Here is a 24,876-nt window from a genome sequence, read left to right on the forward strand (position 1 = left end):
AGCATTGAAGCTTCCAGATTTATGAGCTTGTAGCGCACGGTGAAGGTCCCGTGATGAAAACACTGCCTAGAGGCCTCGGGCCGGGAGCCAGGGTGTTAGTTGACTAAAGACAACTATTCGTGTTGCGTTGTCCCCTGATGAAATGTCTGCATTGTGTTGTTATACAGCATGTCTGTGAAGATAGTCTGTCCATGATTTATGATATTAATCTTTGCATCGCTGTGGAGCCAAATGTGAATGTCTGCGGTAACAATATAAAGCCATCGATCATTTGATCACTGAAGAAATCATTAATATCGCAACAAGAGCTCATCTCTGTTCAGTCAGAAATGAAGGGGAAACATCTTTTTCAGCTCGTTCCTACTGACCCCTCCAATATTAAGCAGTTTTATTTCCTAAGTGAAGAATGTAGTGTATACAGTTAGGTTATGATTTGTGGCGCCTTGGGTTTTACAGGTTGAACCGCAAGCAAACGAGCAGCATTTCTCACAATCAGCTTTTCTCAGTGACCTCACTGGGATAATGATAGGGGATGAGGTACAGTCGAGGAGCTGCTCTTCTACTCCATCTTTCACTGGGCTGCCATACATGATGGAGTGATGGGTGGGGAGGTGGAGGTGGGGACGAGGGAGAGGTTTTAGGGCCTGGCGCTGTTTTGCCCTCAATTGCATGGCGGCACGCTGCAATAGACACCAATTAGAGGGAGGCGAAGAGTGAAGCCCTCCTATATGGGCTCAGCCTGTGGCTCCCGTCTGGCACACACACACTCACACACAAGTATTCAAACAGGGGCCCCGCTTTATGCTTTTCTTTTCACATCTTGTTTGTGTATGTCCTTACATCTATGTTTGCAAGAATTTGATGACGATAGCAAAGCGGGAGGAAAGTGTTTGTCTTTGCTGTACCTGCTGATGATTTAAAGTGTGTACATGTATGTGTGATGTATGGATATGTCGGCTCGGTCTATGAGAGGGAGAGAGGATTTATTTTAACACTCTCTTATTTTGTGTCTGATGCCAGAAGCTATGGGTTTATGTAAACCTCTGCCACATTTGAGAGGGCTTGGACCACCCCAAACACTCCAGACTGATCTCGTCCTTCTGCTGTTGTACCTCCCATGGACTTTGTGTGTGTGTGTGTGTGTGTGTGTGTGTGTGTGTGTGTGTGTGTGTGTGCTCAAGGCAACTGGGAATTGAAACTGATATTTGGAGCTCAGAGATTTGTGCTTATTTTGCAAGAGTTTTTGTAGAAACCCTGCTCCTGCAGTACATTATTAATGAATATTTATTGGTCTGTGATTCTAATTGAATTTCCTTTGGAGGAAGTGTTCTCTGGGCTTGCCTAAGCACAAATGTGAGCACATTTTTAAAATTAGTGGTCAAACTGTTAGGCTTAAATGTAATGTTTTCTTATCATACTATATATTATTGTCTTTGGGCACACGGGGCTACTGTTTTTTCTATATATTCCATATTATCATAGGGAAAAATGTAGTTCTATGTGACCAAAGACTACATTTTTAGGATATATAAGAGAAGAACAAATTATTTGGTAGCTGTGAACAAGTTAAATATCAAAAATAGGGATGGGAATTGAACAGATTGTATTGATGCCAGGTCAATGATCAATCCTGTATTATTATAACATAGGATGTTTACTTGTGAACGGACATGCTTGTCAGGTGGGAATCAGTGCTGAGTGTCAAATATTCCTGGAATTTAAGTGTAAAAGGATGTTCCACCCTTACTTGAAATGACCATTTTACAGACTATACTATTTTCCTCTCCCCCATAACTGCTTCTTGCAAGTTTTCAGCAACGTAGACACATGAGTTTGACGCAGTGGCATGTCCAGACATCTTTTAGTGGGGTGGCCCAAGAGGGACACTGACTTATGCAGGGGTGGCATGAAGTACAAGCGCTGCTGCGGGCACATGCAGTGGCATAGCATTAATTTAACAGTTTTGTCTCCATTAACCATATCTACATTAATGACTAACATTGCAGTGTCTGACTGACTGACTGTCCAGCTTACTAATTAAGAAATAAAAGTCAATAGTGTTGGTTGGCAGTCTCACAGCATCTGAGGCACTATGATTGTAACTTAAAAAAATTTTCTTTATTATGTTAAACATTGCCTTAGGGCACAAAACATGAATAAAATGTTTTAAGAACGGCCTTCCAACTTGTTGAGCGTCTTTTGAGGTGAGTTTTAAAGGGACCTGTAATTTTGTCTGTCAGACACAAGATGCTGCTCTTGAGCTGTAAAAGCTGCAACAGAAACTATTCCAGGTGTTGAAAAGCTGGTGTGTCTGCTTTCTCTCTTTTTTTAATGATAGTGCTGTTACTCATAATTGATTTAGTTTGACAGATTTTTTCTGTCTCGTTTTGCAAATCTGCCCAGCAGCAGAGCATTTTCTCTGTATGTATCCCTTTTCCTCATTCTTGTACTTTGAAATAAACAGTCAAAGAAAAGTATTCTAGCCCCTGAAAATTGTCCCAATTATGGGTGAAGGTAGATGAAGTAATGCTGGGTGTCATTATAGGCAGCATGCTCATGAAATTTCTTTTCCTCTCCTTTCCTGCTGTTGAGTTTTATTGTCTGAGCAGCCGCTGCCTGTATAATAGTCCACCAGTAACACCTCACTGGTAGGGAGTTCACTACAGTAGCATATTTAGACAGCTGTAAGCCCAAAAGCTCCTGTGAAAACAGGGTAAAGGGGTTTTTATGTGGGAGCAGGATGGGATGGGGGTGCACTGATCCATTGCAGCTCTCTTCCTGTGCGGTTACTCTTCAGTCATGCATCCAAATGTTTCCTCTCCCTCTCCATCACCTGGGCAAGCTTTGGCTTGAAGCTAACCTTAAAGGAGGACACATGAGGTTTCTTTTCACGAGCGTGAGCTTTGGTGATTTTGTTTGGTAAACTGTGAAAGAGTAACTAGATGTGATTTCAGTGTTTCAACAGAACTATAAAGGAACATAGCCCAAGGTGTGAGTTTTGCAATATAAACTTTTCTCAAAGTGTATTTAGGGAAATGATGTATTACTTGGCATGCTGATACACGCAGTCTAGATATTACATGCAGTCACTAATGGTTTCTCATCTCCCTCACATTCATTTTCTCTCTCTCTGTGTCTCTAGCTCTCATTCTTACACAAACATACACATTGCCCACAATGCTCTCAGATACAGGCTCCCATGATGAGCAGCAACCTATCATCGTTGCACAAGTCCTGTAACGCACAGACTTCCAGACACGCAAAATGTGTGTCTTTATGTGCTGTGCCCAGTCATCATGTAAGCTGCATCATAAAACTGCTCACTTAACAGCAGTTTTAAACCTTCATCAACTGATTTGACTGAATTTTGGGCAACTTGGGGGGCAGCAGAATCAAGTTGTAAACACAAAATTGACATGCTATTATCTTTTAATTGGATAAAGTGAATTTGTTACTTGTTAGGCGTTTACACAGATATAGAGCAACATTATTATTCATTTGGACTTGTGTTTCTGACCTCCTGAATCCAACTTTCACACTCATTTTAGCTATCTCCATAATCTCCTGTGGGAAATATGTGGCTCTAACACTGTTAAATGTCTACTATTTTTTACCAGCTAGTAGCTAACTTAATTTCCCACTTTCTTCACCAGCTAGTAGCTAACTTTGTTGCCACTTAAAAGGATACTCTGCTATTTTTCAACCATCTTTGTATCATAATGTGTGTAAAAAACATTTTTTAATTTACCGTTTAACACAAGATTGTTACCAGTCAGCTGCCATATTGTCTTTTGGACGAGCAAAAACCAGTCGCTGTTCAACTTGTATTACCTCAGCCAGCAGTGGGAGCATTTAGTGGTCAAGTGCGGCACATTGCATGCTGGTAATTGTAAGTTTTCTTTCTCTTGAGCAAAAGAGAATGACACAGTCCCTTTTCTCCATTTTTCTCTGGTAATATAGCACTAGTTTTAGAAGTACTTTCATCTTCCACTGCACAGACAGAAAAAACAACTATCCAACAGTGAAATACAAATAGGCAGGTAGTATATAGTTTGTAGGGGTTTCTTTTCTCTTGAAAATAGCTGCCTGCTGCAGCCAATAACACCAGCATTAGAGTGGTGAAGGTGCGGGCTAGAAAACCACAACAATGATCTACAAGATGCTGAAACTGAGTTGGAGCTTTCACTAAAAACCAGAATTATTTGCCTCATGATTTTGCAAGAGAAAGAATCAGGTTGTCTCAAAAGTCAGTAGGATTCATCCACTGGGGACCACAAATGTCTCTGCAAAATGTTATGGTAATCCCTCCAATAGGTATATCAGTGTGGAACAAAGTGGTGGACTGACTGACTGACAAACAGATGATATAATATTGATTATAGCTGCTTTAAACATGACATCACACCAAGGATGTAAATAAAATGAAAAGTCACGATGTAATGTGACTTCTGTGTCATGGTACTTCTTAGTGAAGACAAACATCAATGATTTCCCGAAGCAGCTTTCTGTACAGCATTCACTGGTCCTCCTCTTCAGTTGGCAAGGACACCGCTCCTGTTTCGCCTCTGGTTATACGCAGAGCAGTGATGTCAGCTATTTTCGTTTGTCATTATCTTGTGGTCATACTTCTTGGATTCTGCGTTTCTTGAAACTTGGCATTGTGTTGCTACAACAGCCTCATGTCCTGTTTTTTTTGGGGTTTTTTTCCATGGCAAAGAGTAGCTTTAAAGCTCCTCTTCACTGTCGGGCAGGAGTTTGAGGGGAAATTTGGAGGGAAGGATGGGTATTTTTTTGAGTCGTGTTTATCTTGAGGCTTTGGTGAAAAACCATAATATGTGTCCCGTGGGCCATATTTCCTTGTTGACCTACTAGCGAGTGCCTTGTATTTGATATGCCAGTGGTTTTGGAAAAGGAGGGCAGGACGGCGGGCGTGTGAGTGCTCTTTTCCATATAGATCTGGGATCTGCTCAATGGGTTTCGACAGGCCACGCTGAAACGCTATCCAGTAAATTTTACATAAGACGGATGGAAAGAGAAAAGATGACTTGATGGAGTGACAGTCTTGAAAAGAGAGAAAACACAGATGAAATGGAAGTGTGTATGGTTTAAATGAGTCACGATATGTGCTCTTTTTCCACTCTTTCATGTTCAAGATGTCATTCAGTATGTCTGTCATTCACGTTCTTGTCTTTGTGTGCCAATAAAAAGAAGTGAAGTCAGCCAAATTAAATGATGCTCACTTTATGATACATCCATCTAACTTCACACATCCTAGTGCATAAATGATGTCATCCTCCCCCTGCCTTTTTGCAGTTTGGTTGCATCTTCTTCGTGTTTCTCAGCTGATTACAGAAGCATATGGGTGAGGAATGCTTGATTGCAGAGCTGCGCTGTGGCAAGCTGATGGATTGTTTCCTTTCTTGAATTGTGGGTGCTGCAGGACAAAGCCCAGTCAACGTGTTGAAGTGTGGCTGCTTGAAAGAGCTGTCAGCACTCACAGCACCATGGCAAGTTATGGACAGAGAGGTGAATTGCATAAGAACTTGTTATGTCATTTCTCAGTCCTATGGGTCAAAAAGATTTTGCACTTGTGAAATGATGTTCAGAGATTATTTTAAATCCTCTGGTTTTAATCTTGGTAAACCTGTGGAAAAACATTTTTTAGACTGTTTTTAGCCCTAAGAAATAAATAAAATTTCAGTAAAATTTGTGCACACATTTCATCAGTTTGTGATTCATCAGTTTTCATTCGTTTTTGTAGGTCCTGCTTTTACAGCCAAAATCAGGGCAACATTTGCACTTGTAACTGAAATGTGTGTGTACATGTTCAACTTCAGTGCATATATATGCACAGATTTATTTTACAGTCTCACTTTTTCTCTGTGATTCCAAATCTGTTCCACATATTTTTATTAATTGAGGTTTACAAAGCATGATACATAAAAAGGGTGGATGTCAGTTTCAACTCATTTTGATGGCTTGACTTGATGGGCTGGGTTAAGAAACCATGATGCTGAACAAAACACTGAAAATGCATCTTTCATACCAGTTGGTTCATGTCCAACATTTTCTCATTTTCTTAAAAAAAAAGAACAAACAAAAGCACTGTAACATCATTAACTACTACATTAGCACCACTAGCCGCACTGACACTACTAATGGTGTTAACCATGAGAACTAGGGTGAAACCAGAGAGTGGGCACAATGTTTTCGTAGCAACACTGTTGGGTCAGGATGGCATTACCAGTGCTAATTGCCAAATAAATGGCACCACTAGTTACCTTGCACCTGACCCTGGTAAAGTGACGAGTTGCAAAATTAACCTATGGACCAAAGTGCTCCAACAGTCAAAAATATTCTCTGCAACTGTTGACATCCCTAATCCACAGGCTTTAAAATTGTGGACATTTTTGTGATCCTTGTGATTAGAACAATCAGCAACAAGGAGTAGAAAACACTTTAAACTTTGTACCTTATATTAGAGCAATAATGATAAAAGCCAACCTGGTTTGGCCTACATCAGGAAAAGAGTAATTGTTTGAGCAGTGTTTTGCTGAAAACCTAATAGCACACATAATAAAAGATCCAGCGAATTTCTGTGTTTCTCAAAGGGAATTAGAACAATGTGCTCGAGGTGTCATCCATTTTTCTTTAATCATTTCCATATTTGTAGGTCAGGCACAGGTCATAACAAGGAACTGAAGTACACACGCCCCTTTACTTTCCTTGTTATTGCATCATTATTTAACCAAGTGAAAAATGTCAGATTTCAGAGGATGCTCCAAGGGTTAAAGCCTCCTTTGACCACCTTTATCATATTACTATCACTTTCTCTGATCGTCTCAGAGCCAAAGACAACACACAATACATTTTCCGACAAATGAAAAACACATGTTACTGATGTGACTCGATTTTGGGGGTTAAAAACTGAAACCTTAGCTGCGTGTAGCACATACAAGAGATCAGACACGTCTTTTTGTGGCTACAAAAGCTTCAACTCTCCTTGAGTGTAAATACTCTCCTCTCACACATCATGAATAATAAGCTGCTGAGACAAACCAGTTGCCTTTTTTATTTGGAGTCGCTGTTTGGTGTCTCTGCCCGAAAAATTGCTGTTGAACTGTTGTGTCTCGTTTTGCAATTATGAAAGAGGTTAACGAGAGCGCCTGTTTCATGTCTGCAGTTCAAGAAGACCTGTTTTACAGCTTTGAACTGCATTTTTCTTAACTCTCCTGACATGAATGCAGTAATTAGTCAGGATGTTGGGTCTGTGTCTCTTGGCATTGTCATTTTTACTTAATTAGCTGTTTGCTTCAAGCGCATGATTACAACATTTTCCATGTTTATGAGTATTTATCTAGGTTTTCCATTTCATGCACGTTTTTGCACTTTTATCCTTACCATTTTCTCCTTCCTCCCACTAACTATATGCATTTTGACATGACCGTGGATGTCATATTTACAGTTCTGCAATCCTGATGGAGCCTATTGCAGCCAAAAATCTTTGGTTTCACAGCGTTGATTACCACAAACGGCTGCAATATGTCTTCATCATAACGCACAATTTCCCAGACAGCCGCCTGAACAAGGCAGTGTTCGTACTCGTCAGAAGTCCCAGAAAGCAGATCTAAATAGCTTGTAGCAAAGAGAACTTGGTCATCCTTTTAAGCACGGGATTAAGTTATCAAACTTCTTAACAAAGAAAAACATAAGGCCATGTTCAGATGAGCCAGAGAGCTGTCCTAACCTGTTCATAGCTGTTAAAAGGACGGGCTTGGTCATAATCCAAACTTTGATTGCTGTCACAGTGGCTGAACTGTTCAGTCATTACTCCACCAATCAGAAGTGCTGCCTACTCAAGAGCTTTGAGCTGTGACAAGTTTTAGTCCCTGTCGAGATCAGCGCAATTCCTGCTCCTCGAATATATTGTGCTAGTAGTGCATTTATAAAACGGTCTGTAAAAGGGGAATATTAATGTCTCCATTGTTCTCCAGATGTTTTTGATCGGGAAAAAACAATGTCCATAAGCAATGAATTAATTCTCAACTTTATAGCATCAGTTAAAACAGATCAAGCTGTTAATAACTGATATTCATGTTTACTGATTACAAGTCCCACATGTTCGAACTGCTACCGCCACTGACATGAAGCAGTGTGTCACCAGATAGAAGCGCAGTTCAAGCGCTATTAACTTTAGGGTAATTTATTTTGAAATGCATGAGGAAACCAAAACAAATTAGTCACTCAGACAGGAAGGAGTTTAGGGGGAAAAGGGATGACATGGCCAAGATGTGTGTTGAATGTGAACGGCCCCAGATGGAGCTGTGATGTCCTCTGTTCAGTTTCACAGGATTAGGAGAGAGATGATATGAATGCATTGCTCATTTAGCAGTGTTAACTCTGGACAGGAAGTAAAATGTTAATTTTATGTAATAGATAATTCAATACAAAAAAATGTTTCAATTTCTTTTACCAGCTAGTTGCTCACTCACTGCTGTTGCAAGGCAGGTTGTGAAAAGAGGGTTTATAGAGCCTGTTGATAATTCTCTGTGGGTTCATCACCGTGAGCGAATCCTTTGACCTAGAAATTAGTCACGAACTCCACTGTTATCATGAAAATATTGATTATAGCTGCTTTAAAGTCAGCTAATTTTGTTGATTTGTGTTTGAGTTTTCTTAAAATGAAGTACAGTTCCAGAAAAAAAAGTTCTGAAAAGCTATAATATCCAGATGATATGGCAATATGGTCTCCATTGTGAAGCACAAGGGATCAGTCAAGCTAGATGCTGGCTAGAAGTCCATAAATAAGCCATGGTGCTTAGTGTCTGCCCAGATCTGGATGCGGGTCCCACGCTCCCTGTTTCCTTCCAGCCCACCTTGGCGGGCCAGTTTAACCGACTCCAGCGGCTTTACATAGCTAATTTATACCCATCCCCTCCTGTCATTCCCTCTTTAAAACGCCACAGTGGCCGTGGTTGGGTTAAAGAGAGAGGCATTTTGGGGGGGTGTTGGTGGAGTGGGACCGTGATGGAGTTAGCCTTTGCAATCACCAGAAAGCTGCTAAAACATATGAGCTCTCCTGGATGTGCTAATGGGAAAAACTCGGTGCCGAGAACGTATGAACGCAGTTTCAGGAAGCAGTAAATGTCACTGCTGATTCTTAATTACGTGCCCCATTCCTTCTCTGCGCTGTGGGAGTTTTAGAGGCTTATTCTGTTCAGATCAGATTGTGGTTACTGGCTTATTCAAAATGTCACTATAAAGAGGAAAGTAAATTATTATAAAATATTGTGTCCTGACTATATTTTTGGTTCAGTGATAAAAAGAACAGATGTCTCTTTGCTGGAATGAACCCCTTCCTTATCAAGAAGTAATTCAGATACATATTACTGATTGCATTGCTTTACAGTATACTGATGGAATAGTTAACTTGGCTGTTTGGGTATCGCAATGTCCGTTTGTTGATCAGTTGGTCCACCACATTGGTCCACACCGCAAATCTTAACAAGTGCTGGATGGATTTTCATGAATTTTTATTACATTCATTGGCAAAATATGAGGCCAAACAAGGTAATAATCAACTCTATCTATTTATTTTAGTCATAACACATGAAGACATGATATACCTTTTAAACTTTTATAGATAGATAATGAATAACTTATTATTTTCTTCAGTGTTTCCGCTTGTGGTCCACGAAGCAAAAGGGGCTAAACATGGACTGATGGTGGGCGAGTCATGCAGTTGCTCCAACTGCAGCTATACTTGTGTTAGCATGCTGTTGGTAGCATCTAGCTCAAAACACCACTATGCTGAGTACTGAACAGCCTCACAGAGCTGGTATTGTTGCTTTAGATTCATAAACTTGATAAAGAAGCAAACATTACTGAGCACATACAAACCTCCTTATCAAATATCATTTATTTACAGGTAATTTTTTATTGATTTGCCATAGATTGCAGCTGTTGTTGACCTTGCAGTATATTATTTGTACAGTTTAGCATATGTAAAAAGATATATATTCATTTCAAATGTTTAAACTACCATCTTGAAGCCATCCAACACAACCTCACCTGATGTTCCGGGGCTTTGCAAGCTGACAAGAGCTTATTATGCAGCTGCTATTCTGAGAAACAAATCACTTCATTTTCATTCATGCTGTAAAAAGTTCTGGGACCAATATCCAGGCAGAACAAATGTCTTCCTCTGCGGAGCTGCAGGGAGTTACAGTCAGAAGGTTTGCTGGACTGGATGCCAGCAGAGATAGGTCAGTTAAAAGCCAAGTTGGCGTTTGTCTTTCCCTTGAGCACTTTAAATGGCCTTGCTTGCAGCAATGTTCTTCCCCCACCTCAACCATGACTGCAGTATCCTCAGAAGAGGTGTTTATGTCTCTGTAAATCTGTCATCTTCATATTACCACTAAATACTGAAACCAAATATTGTTTGTATCACTTGTAGACCTCAAATTTCAATTAACCACCATCCTTCAATATTAAATATTAAATAATGGTAAATAATCAGGATAAAGTAGGTAGTAAAAAGAAAAAAGAAGAAAATGATAAATGCTAAAGGCAAAGAAAAATAGAGAAAATACTGTTATGTTTTAGCGGAAATACTGCTTACTTTTTAGTTTCTGTTTAGCTGCTCACCTCCCATCTGGCTTGAATTGGATTTAGCTGATTGTCAGGGAATTACATCTTTATTTTAATCTTCTGGTTTTTGGGGGGACGGGGAAGTGTGGCTGACTTTCAGCTGCAGGTCGTAAAATCACTGTCCTGGTAAAACATTTTATACTGTGGCCCAGAAAGCTTTTTAAACAATGGCTTTGGTGTAAATCATGCCTGGAGCACATACGCAGTTTGCGGGGGTGGTGGGAGGCTACCATTTATCCCGCCTGAATCATTTAAGTCCCCTCGTGGGAAACAAGGGCTTGGGGTTCTTGAGTGTAGCTTAATGTTGTTCCCTGGTAACTTTAGCTTAATTTGTCTCTCTTTCTGAGAACTCTTGGCTTGTTAACTTAGGTCACCACCTCGTAATATGGCAATCTTTTAATTTGACCCTTTATTTGTCCGCAGAGGAGTAGAGGAAAGGATCAGTTAAACTTTTGCTGCTTGGAAAGCCTACTTGGTGACCTTTTACAAGACCTAAAAACACTGGCAGTTTACATTTATACGTTATTTTGCATGAGAGAGCTTTTCTAGTGTAATTTTACCCGACAGTGAGTGATGATAGAAGCTGCATTGGTATGTTTTGCTTCAGTTTTCATGGTTGCAGAGATATTTATGGGTTGGTTTTCCATCATAATGTCAAAAAGTAAAAGCAGATTTAATATAAATCTTCAAATAATTAATTCACTTTGTTGTAGTTATATGAATGTTGTCAGCTTTTAACAAGAAACTATTATTTTGGGGAAACCAGAAAGGTCTTAGAAATAATAGGCAAAGTGACTGTGGTAATTTAGAGCTGTGGTACAACTTCCCTACATCATAGTCTTAAATTGAGGGCTAGTATCTTATTATGTGAGTAGTGTTGTTCAATGCATGTTTGGTCTTTATGTTTTGGACAGTAACCTCACATCCTGTATAAATAAATCAGCTCAACAGGGAACCCTGGTAGAGTTCTTGATGCCTCTTGTGGTACAATGTGGGCCTTTCTGCCCTCTAAAGGTAGTTGTAATCACCTAGTTCAGGGCTGTAAGAGTTAAAAAAAATGTTTAAAATATAATTTATATAACTATTTATGCTGTGTACCTTGTATTATTATTAATAATAATAATACTAATTATTATTATTATTATTATTTCAATTAAGGGAAATGGCTGTCCAAGGGATAAGGTTTAGGATAGCCGATTGCTATGATGAAGACAGTAATGTCATCAAAAAAAGTCATATGGAGTGAAAAACATAAACAGCGAATAAATTATGCAGTAACTTATCACATTAATACTTAATGTAAACATTTTTCATTGTAATGATGATCATAAACACTCATAGCAAGCCAACCAATCCAAAATATATTTTATCTTAATAGATATTAATGCAAAACCTTTACCGTATGTAAGGATTCCTTCAGTAACTTTATTTCAAATTTAAAATGTGGGTCTGTTACCCAGAAAAATACCTTAAATTGTTCTGTTCAGAGTGTTTAGTCAGTCAGTCAGTCAGTCATTTTCTGTAACCGCTTGTCCTCGTAAGGGTCGCGGGGGGGCTGGAGCCAATCCCAGCTGTCATCGGGCGGAAGGCGGGGTACACCCTGGACAGTTCGCCAGACTATCGCAGGGCCGACACATATAGACGAACAACCATACACACTCACAGTCACGCCTAGTCATCAATTAACCTGAGCTGCATGTCTTTGGACTGTGGGAGGAAGCCGGAGACCCCGGAGAGAACCCACGCGGACACGGGGAGAACATGCAAACTCCACACAGCCCGGACCGAACCCCGTTCCAACCGGGATTCGAACCAGTGACCCGCTGTGAGGCAACAGTGCTAACCACAAAGCCAGCGCTCACAGTGATGAGTGTTTACTGTATAAATATCATGATAAAGAGGACACTGTACAAGAGCGCTCACAACAAGAATCATTTAATAATCACTATAAGAAGAATCTATAAAACATCACCCTCAGCCTAAAATTTGCAATAAACATGTTAGAAATTTAGCTCACTAGGAGTTGTGCTACCTTGGCATACCCTGTAAGAATTTACAACTCCTGATTCTGTCATGTGATGCCACTGGTCCCAAAAGACTTGTTCCCATAGACTTACATTAGGAAAGAGATGTCTGTAATGCCATTGACACATTTTTTTAGCCTCACAGCCCTTACGAAATAATTCATTTTAACATTGGTTTTATTCCATTCAGTCCAGTAACAATTGAAAAGTTTAGAAGAGCCACAAGATTCAATCATTTTATCCCCATTTAAATTACAGGAGCACTAAACTGCTAATTTGGGCCGAGTGATTTGGAAGCAACAATGATCATCCAGGTAATTTCATACCACGGAAATAGCTTTTTTGGCTTCATGTGCCACTGAGCAACATTCATAGGAATGAACAGAGACCTGCCTTGAATGCTGCATCCTGGTCTCTTAATACATCTATGCCCATTCCTTGTAGGTTGCAGCGATCACTTGTGCAGTAAGGGGTTAGCCTTATGTGCATGCAGGGGTTAGCCTATTATTTTGAGTGCACTTAATTTCATATTTTCTTACTTTATTTTACTTCCAAATAAAGTGGTTTTGCTAATCTAGATAAACTGTTGACTTGTTTACAATCTGTCTGACTGCCCTGTTCCTCTTTCTTGCCCTGCTGAACTTTGTTGAAGTGGTTTTGCCCTGTTCCTACATTGTAACAGTCACTTTAGGGAGTGCACTGTTATCAAAACTGATTGAAATAATGGCAAGATCTACAAAAATAGTGTGTGTGAGTACCTGCGTCTGGACAATCAGTTCCCCAAATCTTCTGAACCACTTGCATGCCTCCCTCATGCAACTTAATATCCAAGGCTACCCTTGTTTAAAATAACAATGCACTATATCGTTCTTTCTCACCTCATCGTCTTCATGGATTATTGTTTAAACTGTGAGGAGACACCTCCAGCAGTGTTGTGGTAGAGAACTGGCTCCAAGCGAGTGTCAGTCAAACACATTAATTTCCTCCTTGGGTGTTTGGTTTTAAACTCTGGGCAAATCATCGATGCCACAGTTTATTTTCTGTAGTCATACATTTGCAAATATGAGAAGGATTTCTTCTGAAAGCAAATATCAGAAGGTTATGGATTAAGGGTGCAAAGGGGTATAATTTCTGCGGAGGCCCGTAAAAGTGTGCATGTCTGCGTCCCTTCCCCGCTGGCATCACAAAGTACACCGGTGTTAAGTGGATAGTTGAGTGCGTGTGTGTGTATAATTCCCCAATTCACAGAATGTAAAGACATCCCCCCCACTACCAAGTCAAACAAGCCAAGTCCCATACTGTCAGCAGCAAGTTAAGACTTCAAGACTGGTTTGCCGTGTATAATTCAAGTATAAAAAGTGTGCAGGTTAAGTGTTGAGACATCCGCTCTGATGTTGTGATTAGGGTTGCTGAGTATTTGCTCTGGGGTGCAGCACATTCCTTGCAACCTTAATTGATACCAATTATGTGGTTTTTGATTTGGTGTTTGATTGGGAGGTAGGTTTGAAGTCTTGATTTGAAGGGCACAGAGTTGTTATTGTCTTTGGAACGTCAGGGTTGAATGCCTGAATGATAGCCTGCTACCTTAGTCACATCAAGGGGCACCAGTGGGTTGGCACCAGCTTTGACGGCCCTATATGTTTTTCTGTTTCAGCTTTGTTTTGCCATTTAAAAAGCTATAACTGGAAAGTTACTCAGTGTATAGTATATTCCCTCTGCGCCAAGAGCTGTCCATCTCATTGGTTGTTTTTCTCCAAAACCAGAGGTATTGTCCCTCCAGGGGACACCTGGCTTGTTCCCCACCTCCACAGTGCAAATGTTCTCTGGCTTAAACTGCCAGATGTTATGAAAGGCTCTATTGAAGTAGACCTTTAGCTCATAAAGAAACAGAAAAAAAGTCACCACGTCTGAAAAGTCTATCCTGATAGCTTCAGTGACCAGACTATGTCATCTGATTTACACGGGGAGCTCACATGTAATTCCTTGTAAAGCAAAACACACAGTCAGGAGCCGGACATGAAGTCATGTGCTCACTAATACACTATGTCTCAGTTTTGCTAGGATGTATGGAGTCAGCATATCTGTGCACGCTTTTCCTGAAGGTAATCATGAAACGACACTGTCAAACCCACATCCAAAACATGCAAGCAGATTAGCTTGCTCAGTATGACTGAAATTCTTTGACATTTCCAAAACAGAGTGCTGGCAGTAGATGTAGGAAAGCAGTCCAAAGCTAAAAAGAAATGAGAAACAGCGGCGTGAGCAAAATAAAACGAGAGAAAGGGCAAGCAGAAAGGAAAAAAAGAGGAGTTTAAGAGGCAGAAATCTGAGATATCGGACCAAGAAATGGAAAGAATCAAAGGGGGAAGAAAATTGGTTTACAATTGTTGTCTGTCTGCCATTATTCCTACTCTATGACTGCCACACACACACACGCACGCACGCACACACACACACACACACACACACACACAAATGTGTGAAGTTGTGAAGTTGCAGCTGGCCCAGCTCCTTGTTTGAACTAGCACGCTTGACTGAGGCCCATTTATTGATTGGCCAGTGTGCCAGACCTGAAGGGCTCGTGGGGCTCCGACCCCCCCCCACCCTGATGACTCCCCCCACATCCATGCATTGCACACAAAAACACACACACACACACACACACACACACACACACACACACTCCCAGTCCTCCTTCCCTCCCCTTCCCCAAGTTACTCCTGAGGAAGAACGGGAGCAAGTCAGAGAGGAGACGGCAGGCAAGCAGGACACACAGAGTGGCCCTGAGAGCAGGGCATCACACACTTTTACTCACAAATAAACACACACTCAGAGCTACAGTGATTGACACACACACTTCAGAAGGCATGGAGCAAGATTTTTTATCTTGCAAGCTACTGGTGACAGCTCTTCTTATCCTGGTACTGTAATGTTTACTTTTTTCTTAATTTTTATCCTGGAAAACTTAATTTTGATTAGTGATGTTTTTGTCTTTTGTCGTTACTCCCCTTGTCATGTGCAGTAAAGCATTTTGAAAGCATGCCTTTTAACAGATTGCTTTGCTGTGTAAAAGTGTGTATGCATGTACAATTTGTATTTTAGGATTGTCTGCAGTAGAAATGCACTCTTCAGAAACTGAAGTCCGTTCAGCAGCAGCTTTAACAAGGTGTGACCTGACTTGTCTTATTTACTCCTGCTGAAATGGCCTCATTTGTGTTTTTGATCAGAGTCACAAAAGCCGACTTGTCATGCACGCACAGGTCAGCAAACTGTTTTGTAGGAAGGTAAGGACTCCCTGTTACATTACAGTGGCTGCCCCGCTTGTGGCAGGATGGTGAGCATGGTGCCGTGCGGCGTGGAGCACACAGCAAGGGATTCAGCAGATGTGCAAATATCGTATGTCTTGCCGACTGAAAAGGCCATCGTGTGTATATTGACACAGTCTGCAAAAAAAAAAAAAAAAGCACCAGAGTCAGGTTTCTTTCCTCTCTCGAGGACTTTTCCATCTTCAAGGAAAATGTCCTCAGTCCCAGCTGCTGACAGGTGACTTAAATAGAATCTGTCCATCAGAATAATGTATAATATGGAGATCACTGGTCTTTTATCATATGCTCATTTCCTCTTTTCCACTTGATGTGAAAACATTGGATGGGTGACAGCCACTGGGCCTCTGCAGACATATGTTTGCTCTCTTTTATTCATAATGTACATGCTTTGTTGTGGAAATGCTATGGTGAAAATAAAACTCTGGAGGAATCAGAGGTGGGACTTGCAGAGATGTAGGGTTAGGAAGGCTCTAAGTGGATATCTGAGCCTTTTGATTATTGGATCCAAATCCCAGCAGGACAGCCGTCCGACTAGCGGAGCCCCATGTTCCTCCGCCTTCATTGAGAACAATAGCAGCACAGTCAGCCAAACAACCTCCTCATCTCCATCCCTTCATCTACTTCCCCTCCTCTTTCCTCACCAGCCTTGTTATGCCTTTCGGCTGTCTTGGCTTTGCAGCACACAGCTCCCAGCCGTAATTGAGTGCAAAATTCACTGATTGCTTTTCAAAGGAGAATTAAGGTGGTGTGCTAACCGGCTGCCCAGAGCGCAGCCTGTGTTTATTTACCGTGGATCCAAACATTGGAATAGTTGGCCTGTGCAGAAAGTAGTGCCGTTTGCCGATGTGTTTGGCCACATGCTCCGTTGGCTGAGTGTTTAGGTTCTCACCGTTCCCCCTCTGCTGTTCCTCAGGCGTCATCAGTACTGACAGCCATTTATATCAGTCCCCACACACTTTTAATAATGCAAACCCACCACCGTGCTCCACAGCTTACAGCATGGGTGTTTTTGCTACTGTGACCCAAAGAAAATAATCAAGGCGGTATTATTACCTTGTCTTTGCTTTCCCCTGCATGATCCATTTATCTTTGTAGATGAAGCACAATGCCATGCTGTTAGGGAAAGGGGCCAAAGAGGTCAAAATAACTTGAGTTTTTCCTCTAAAATCCCAACATTGTGTAGCTATTTGTCAGCTTGGTGGGCATAAATCTTTGTAAGAGCAGGTGTTACACATAAAGTTCTTGCCTCTTTCAGGGCAGTTGGGCTTGTTGAGCCTCACATGCATTCCTAATCTGCAGGATTTTTAAGTCACTGTCAAAAACTCTGCAGGATATGCAGGCACAAACTGCCGTCGTGGTGTGAAGATCCTGTGGTGGGAGGCTGTCTGAAGCACACAAAAGCTGCAAAATCTTAAAATAATCTTTCATGGTTTGACAACACAAGAAAGACTGCCTAAGTGTTCAGGTTATTGTGGGAAATGATAATTTTCTCTTATATCCATTTTTCCTTTTCATGGCATTGGAGCCTCTGTTGAATGGCAGATTATTTTGTTGAATATGTTTGCACCTTGAGTCTTTTCAACCACATTCCTGCTGCTGTAGGAGGTGGATGATTTGTCCCAGCGTTAGTTCCAAGTCTATTTTTTTAAATTTCCAGGTTTTCATCTATTCAACAGGTACAGAACCACTTGTTGGCAGCTTTTGAGTTAAATACCTCCACTAAGCTAAGCTGTCCTTGTTCTAGATAGCAAAAGCAATCTATTTTCCCTTTCACTTCATCTGAGCACATAATGTAGCTCTCTTAACTTCATTCAGTCAGACCTGCAAAGGGCATTGAGAAGAGCTAGGCTGCTGAGTAAAGCCAAGACAAAGAAACATAACTCATATGGAGCAGTAGATGATCCTCATCAGATGACAGTGCCAGCCTTATAAATAAACACCTTCTTTAGAGCAAGGTGAATCAGTTCAGTCAAATCTAATCTGAAAAATACAAAAAGCCTTGAAGGGCAAAGTGCAATAAAAAGAGCCTAAGATAAAGATGTGGAGAAGATCTTTACTTTTTGGCTGTCACTCTACACCTGAGATTGTCCTTGCAGTCGTAAAATTCATCTTCTCATAATGTTGACTTTGGATCCAGCAGTAATATCCCTACCTCTGCTGCCAAATACAGCACGATGTAATTAACAGAGAGAGAAATACACAAGTGAAGCCCCGAAGTTTAAGAGAGTCCTAACTTTTCATAATCTAAAGGATGACTCAGACATTTGAAATATGCAAAAGGGGCAAAAGCAGAGAGCTTTTGATTACTTCCCCTTGCGGTCGCTCTCATCCTGGCACATGCACTTGCGTTTTGTTTTCAGCAGCTCCTGGAATTCAGTTCAGGTTCTCAGCTCGCAGTTTTGGCATTTTTGCATGCTTTGCAAGATAATCTTAAATGGAGGAAGCCACAGTTCATGGCTGAGGGATATGCATGCAGGTTGCTTCCATTGCAAAAGGGAGAAAAGATCATAATTAACCCAGTTTTATCCTGTGAATATTTGATGAATCTTGGTAGAAATAAAGACAATATGGCACTGGTCTGAATGAATGAGATAGTAATATTGAAAATGCAAACTGGAAACTACTCAAAGATGTTTGTAATAGATCACTCGTGTACAAACTCTTCTCTTCCTTCCTCATCTCTTCTCAAGCCATGTCTCTTCTCTTGATGTGTAGAGCTCACGGACAGCCCGATCAGAAGAGGACAGAGACACTCTGTGGGACGCCTGGGGCTCATGGAGTGAATGCTCCCGAACCTGCGGAGGAGGCGCCTCATACTCCCTCAGACGATGCCTCAGTTCCAAGTAAGGCCGCCTCTCAACTACTTTTTACCTTGAAGCCTGACATTGTATTTGGCAATACCATGGGTGATGCTTATCAGTGTTTGCCCTTGGATCAGTGTTATATTCAGTGGTGCTGAACTTAGTGAGTTTTATTTTGTGCCACTGGGAGATATTTAGAGCGTCCACTAACATAAAAAGGGCTTTAAACACATATTTGTACACAGCTGTAGATGAAATTACAAATACTTCCCATACGCAATACGCTGTGACGATTTCCCCTGCATGTAGGGGCAAGTGACATCGAGTGTTTCAATCAATGTTCCTGACTTAACTCTTGACTTTGACAAATAAATATTTGGAGAAGTTACCTTCAAAAAAATGTATCCAAATTATTCTTTTAGATTTTTGAGTGATGACATCAAAACCAAAAATTGTTCAGATTGCCCCGTGTCTCCACTTATCAACCCTGCGTTACCAGTCGCAGAGAAAAAATGACTCAAAATTTTGAGCCACGCAGCACAGCCCCACTGCTAAATGTATAAAGGGTAGATGCTGCACATGTTTTTGCACAGTGCAATATGTACTGCAGTAACTGCAGTAAACTGCAGTATTTCTAGCTCCACCTGTTAGTATCAGATCAGGATGCCATGTACCTCAACAGACAGGTGCAAAAATAACAGGACTGAATGACGTGGTGTGATTGGAACCATTCACAACTTTTTTTCAGTGGAAATGCAAAAATAACTGTAATGAAGTGAACTGAACCAAACCAGACTGCTTGGTGGAAACATGCCTTACATCCATTCTAGGGAAGCACAGATTACTTAAGAAGCAAATTACACTTCATCTCAACAATGTCTTCCATAATTATCTTATTAATGTATAAACAATGTATGAATAATTAATTAAAAGGCCCCCTTGACTCTTAACACAAACAGCACAGCACTTCTATACCACACCTCAAATATTCCCAGCAATTCTTCTTTAATGGTAACATATCTAATTGTCTTCTAAAACTTTGAAAAAATGCTTTTATGAGAACCAGAGGCATAAACCTTTGACATTTATGAGTGCAGTTCTCACAGAATGATGCAGTGCAATATGTTTCAAGAGATTCAAGGAGGAGGATATTCTGTCAATTGAATGTGTCTAATATCAAGCTAGAGCCTCACTGACCCTCAGATAAATGGAAACATCACACGGACAATTTGTAAGCGTGTGTTCAAACACTACTCAAGGTAATCTCCCCTTTTAAAGAGCAAAGTCCTGACTGGGGTTGGACTGGTTTCCATTAAAGTGCCATATCATGGCTTTAAGATTCAAGAGTGGGAAGGAGGAGGAGGGAGGGGGAGTCTTTTTCTGTTGCTCACAGCCATTCTGCCAAATAAATCCAGACAGCGTCCCTAATAGTGTGAGTAAATCTCACCAATCGCTCCATTCCCATGGGCTGTAATAGGAGTGCCCAAAATACATCTGACTGTAATGTGACTGTTAAATAGCCCTGAGGGGTCAACCAAGATCACTTACCCATCCACCTCCTAAAACTGTCTAGACGGGCCATAGGAGCCTAAATCTTGAATTCATCAGTGACAATAGGGATCTGATTTTCAATAATGGCCTGTACTTGTTTCTTCACAAATCAAAGCATAAAAATCAGTGTCCGTCGCCAAAGTATATGTCACTTTTAATAACTCTTTTCCGTGATAGAGTTTGGGCTCTGCAAGCAGCGAAGCCACATTGGTTGGATTCCCACTGCTCATCATCTCGGCTTAAGTCTCGGGACAAACTGGAACTTGCACTTTGGACCTCTCGCTCCTTTCATCCTGGTGCCAAAGTCACCTGGTTGGTTTGGCTTCAATCTAACCCTGTGGGCTTCCAGATTAAAGCTTGTGGCCAAGTGTACTGGGAAAAGTGGTCAATTACAAATGAATTTGAGGAACAGGAGAAAAAAATAGGAGAAAGAAGGAATGAGAGGGTATGTTTTCCATAGAAATGTTGTCACATTTATAGACTGGGAAATAGCTGCAGGGTGACTTCACTGCATTCCTCTTTTTTACAGTTCCCCAAATGTATTGCTCTCTCAGTAAAGGTAGCCAGTTAGCTCTGCTGCCAAAGTCACCTCTGTTTCACTGTTTGGGGCTTCAGGGAGAGCTCCAGCAGTGACAGGAGCAGCCAGTGAGATCATAAAACATTACAACTGTCCAAAGACACACTGACAAAACAGGGCACATCATACCTGAGGTCACAACCAAGATGTACTCTAAGTTGCTTCCAGTGTGTCATAACCATGAATCTGTCTGCGCTGGTGCTGGGAAGCCAGGCTAAAATACACAAGTCTGTCAAAACCTCAAATCCAAAGTGCCAGACCCCCCGTGTGCTGCACTGTAAACATTGAGGTCAATGGCTTTTTGAGGAGTTCATTTAATGATATCAGCAGTAGCTATTTTTCTCCGCTTGCCCAGATTTTTTTGGTCAGGCACACCTCAGAATGCTACTGGCTGTAAAAGCAATTGACGTGTTAAGAGGTGTTTGGGGTTTGAGCTCCATGTGGGATGTAGGCAGTGTGTGCATGTGTAGACGTACATGCTCGGGCGAGCATGTTTACAAACTGGTGTGTCCTTTGGCTGTAGCAGTAATGTATGAGGTTCTTGAGGAAATGGTAGGACCCACTCATCCCACCTCACCCTGCTGTTGCGTGGGAACGAGGGAGCAGTAGCTGAGGACCGAGTGGCAGATCAAACGGCGTCATTAAAAAGCACAGCACAAGGCCCCTTGTGTGTGTGTGTGTGTGTGTGTGTGTGTGTGTGTGTGTGTGTGTGTGACTCTTTGGAAAGAGAGGCTGGAAACGGGCCTGCAACACCCTCCAAACCAATACGGCTCCAACTCTCTGACCTTTAAACACACACACACGCACAAGCGTAGGACCGACTGCTAATGCAGAAAAGACTTAGACAACTAAAAGGGCACATGCGAAGTACAGACTAAACACAGATCGCCTGGCCCTCATTAGTTCCACCCACTCAACACACTTCACTTGATCACAATCTCCATTATTAACAACAGCATTTGAAGCAAGTGTGGACATATGGATTGGGTGTCATGGCAAGAGAAAGCACTGCTCCATTTTTTATGAGGCTTGTGGTTGGCAAAAACTTCAGATTACCCTTTTTTGTCATTTATTTTTGTAAAAAGAGGCCAGTCTTGACTTTATTTTGACTTTAAATAATTGAAAGAGTCATGCACCCCATTGATAAGCTTCCATCATCAGGAAATAAAGTCCTGGGCGAAGGTTAGGACCAAGTATAAACGTGTTGCAAATAACTTCTCACCACTGACACTGATTGTTTTTACTCTTTATAGGGTCACTGATTTGCAGAATTTACAGGCAGTGGCATTTAATGACTGTGGCATTTCGGGATTTCACTAAAAGCATGCCATAGCTGTGTTTAAAGTCTATCATTAAATGGTGTGGTAGTTAAAAGTGAATTTTCACCAAAGGAATGACCGTTTAAGTTGCTTTAATTAAGTTGGGCATGGCACCTTGATTATGTCTCCTGCTTTACAGAATCGGGGACCACCTTCTGCGTGGCTTGTGCTGTGCTAAAAAAAAAACAGCTTCTCCGCAAGGCTACTAAGGCCTCGTCGTGCCAGAATCAACAACAACCATCTGTTTATAGATTATGTGGAATCCAAACTCATTGTGGATCCACATTTTAAAATCTAGAAATTCAAAAATCAGGAGAGGCAGAGAAAAAAAAACACATTAAAGGAACTTAATTAAAATGTTCACCTGATGATGGGGGATATAAGCAAAGTTAAGGGATCATCAAAGTTTTCACATTCAACTTTAGAAGGATATGTCTATGCCAACTTTCACTCCATGAAGTGATATTTCACTCAAAACCATCTGATCTAGAAAATCATTTGGATATGTCATCTGGGATCCATGAATGTCTGTACAAATTCCAACATTTTGTTCCAATCCATCTTGTAAATGTGGAGATATTTCATTGGATAAGTAAAAACTTTGACATGCTGGTGGCACAAGATGAAAAATCAGTTGATCAATATAGCTCTTAGAATTCATCCTCTGGACACAGTGGACAGATGTTCCAAATTTCGTGATGATCTGGGCTAATAGTTGCCAAGACATCTCGCTATGGACATAACGCTGCCTTTAAATGGAACTTGTAAGCTTGAGGTGACGACATGGGAAGTCATGCACATGATATGCTTGGCATTCAAGTGGTTAAGTCATGAGAACACTGCTGTGAGGCAATGGCGTCTATAGAGGCCACTGAGGCTCACAATTTAGCAAGCGGGTAATGTAATTCAGGAATTGTAAAGGCACATTGACAGAGAGAAAAGATGAGGCCACTGGGAATATCATCATTTTCCATATTGTAAAATTATGAAAAAACTCAACAAGACTAAAATTCTAATGTATGGACTTAACAGCCACCAAAAAACAAACTCCCATGGCCTCTGCCAGTTCTAAAAATGTCAATAAACACATTTCAACTCATGAACTCGGGAGCTTTTAGAAAACTGCCACTTAGGATATAGTGAATACCGTGAGAGGGTTGCATTCCTATGGATTCTTCTCTTGAACATGGTAAACACAACCCCATTTGAGGGCAGTAAAATATGTTGAACTGACTGACTAGAAGACAAAAGAAAGAAGTAGTGTTCTTTTCTGATTTTTTTCCATCCTTCTCAACTTCATGTTACCCTTCTTTGATGGCCTGACTGCTCTCCATTTCCTAAACTGATCAATTGCAGAGCTCACAGCAAGAGACATACTTTAGCCATTACAAACTCAAGTGTATCAATATTATGGCAAAGGTTATAGAGCCCTGGTTGCAATTACTTTCAATACAGCCAGACGAGTTGATGACATGTATATGGACATTATGGGCCAAGCAAATCGGACTGCATATCCAATATTTTAAGAAGTTATTGCTATGAATTTTTCATGGTTACAATAGATTTTAGTTCTTGTCTGAGCATGAGGTTATTGGCACGCTTAGAGCGTAGTTTTTTACTATGTGCCGTCTTGTGTGTAGTAAACTGATGAGCAAATTCTCCATAGTTGTGTCTTTTGTGTATATTTGGCAGAAAAGAGCAGGGTTATAGTCTGTGAGTTATGTGTTATGTGCTGTTGTCGTTTTTCACTAGCCCATGATGACGCCTCGATGAATCCTTCGTCCCAGCCCTACTTCTGCTTAGTCTCCACTTTGTAGCTTCCAAAGTTAAGAGGAAATGAAAAGGGAAATTCATTTTATTCCCTTTGCCTTTTATCGTTGACTTTATATATTGCTCGTCCCACTGATCCAGATCTTTTCTACCTGTCTCTCGACTCTTTGAAAGTCTCTTGTTTGGGTCCAAGCCCCATGACCTGCTGTTTGGCTTGGCAGAGGGGACTGTCTGGATACGTCACAGGGTCTAATGATCTTGCCATGCCACACACTTCACATCCCCCCCCCTCCGCGCTCTGGAATAATATTGTAAAAATCCTCAAGCTCTCGTTCACTCATGAGTCCAAACTCTGCGATGTTGCCTCCAATCATGATTCCAGATTAGGTAAGGGCTGATGACACTGGAATTCCTCTTAAGTTCCCAAACTCAAAAGAATATCCTTTGATTAGTTTCCACTGGGGTCTTGAATAATTGGCCTATCATAGCCACCATCAATGGTTTATCATCACTCAGCATCAAAGCATAAAGGAATCCTAATTTTTTTCATTAAGTGTTTAGTGGAATAATTTGGGCAAAGACACTACAGATTATCATGCAGAGACTTATGATCCAAACCGCTCCAATCTTTTCAGCAGACACAGCTCGAAGGGCCTTATAGTGTCTGCTTTGCTACTGTATGTGCGGTACTGTCAGCTTATAAGGCAATGATTTGTTTAAATATTTTTTTCCCTCATTTCTGTTACATGTAGGCTATGTTAGATTGACACCAATCATAATTTATCATTTGCTAGGTTGACATAGATACAGGAAACACTTTTTCGCTCCATCATGTCCAAACATATGCCCTTGTCTTTA

The 24,876-nt window shown here is 41.0% G+C and overlaps 1 protein-coding gene across 2 annotated transcripts in view; it reads left to right on the forward strand.

Annotated features, from left to right (window-relative positions):
- Positions 1-24,876, forward strand: part of LOC121961924 (ADAMTS-like protein 1) — a 106,261-nt gene that overhangs the window by 52,132 nt on the left and 29,253 nt on the right. The window contains exons 1-2 of one of the 2 annotated variants that reach the window (XM_042512037.2): positions 15,418-15,595; positions 18,716-18,843. In XM_042512037.2, the coding sequence (XP_042367971.2) occupies positions 15,542-15,595; positions 18,716-18,843 (182 nt within the window). In that variant the 5' untranslated portion in view covers positions 15,418-15,541. Of the gene's footprint in view, positions 1-15,417; positions 15,596-18,715; positions 18,844-24,876 lie in introns of those variants that run through there. The other variant, XM_042512036.2, reaches the window with a different exon arrangement.

This window comes from Plectropomus leopardus, chromosome 23, assembly GCF_026936395.1.
Source record: "Plectropomus leopardus strain MGB_pleo_1.0 chromosome 23, ASM2693639v1, whole genome shotgun sequence".
NCBI lineage: Eukaryota > Metazoa > Chordata > Actinopteri > Perciformes > Serranidae > Plectropomus > Plectropomus leopardus.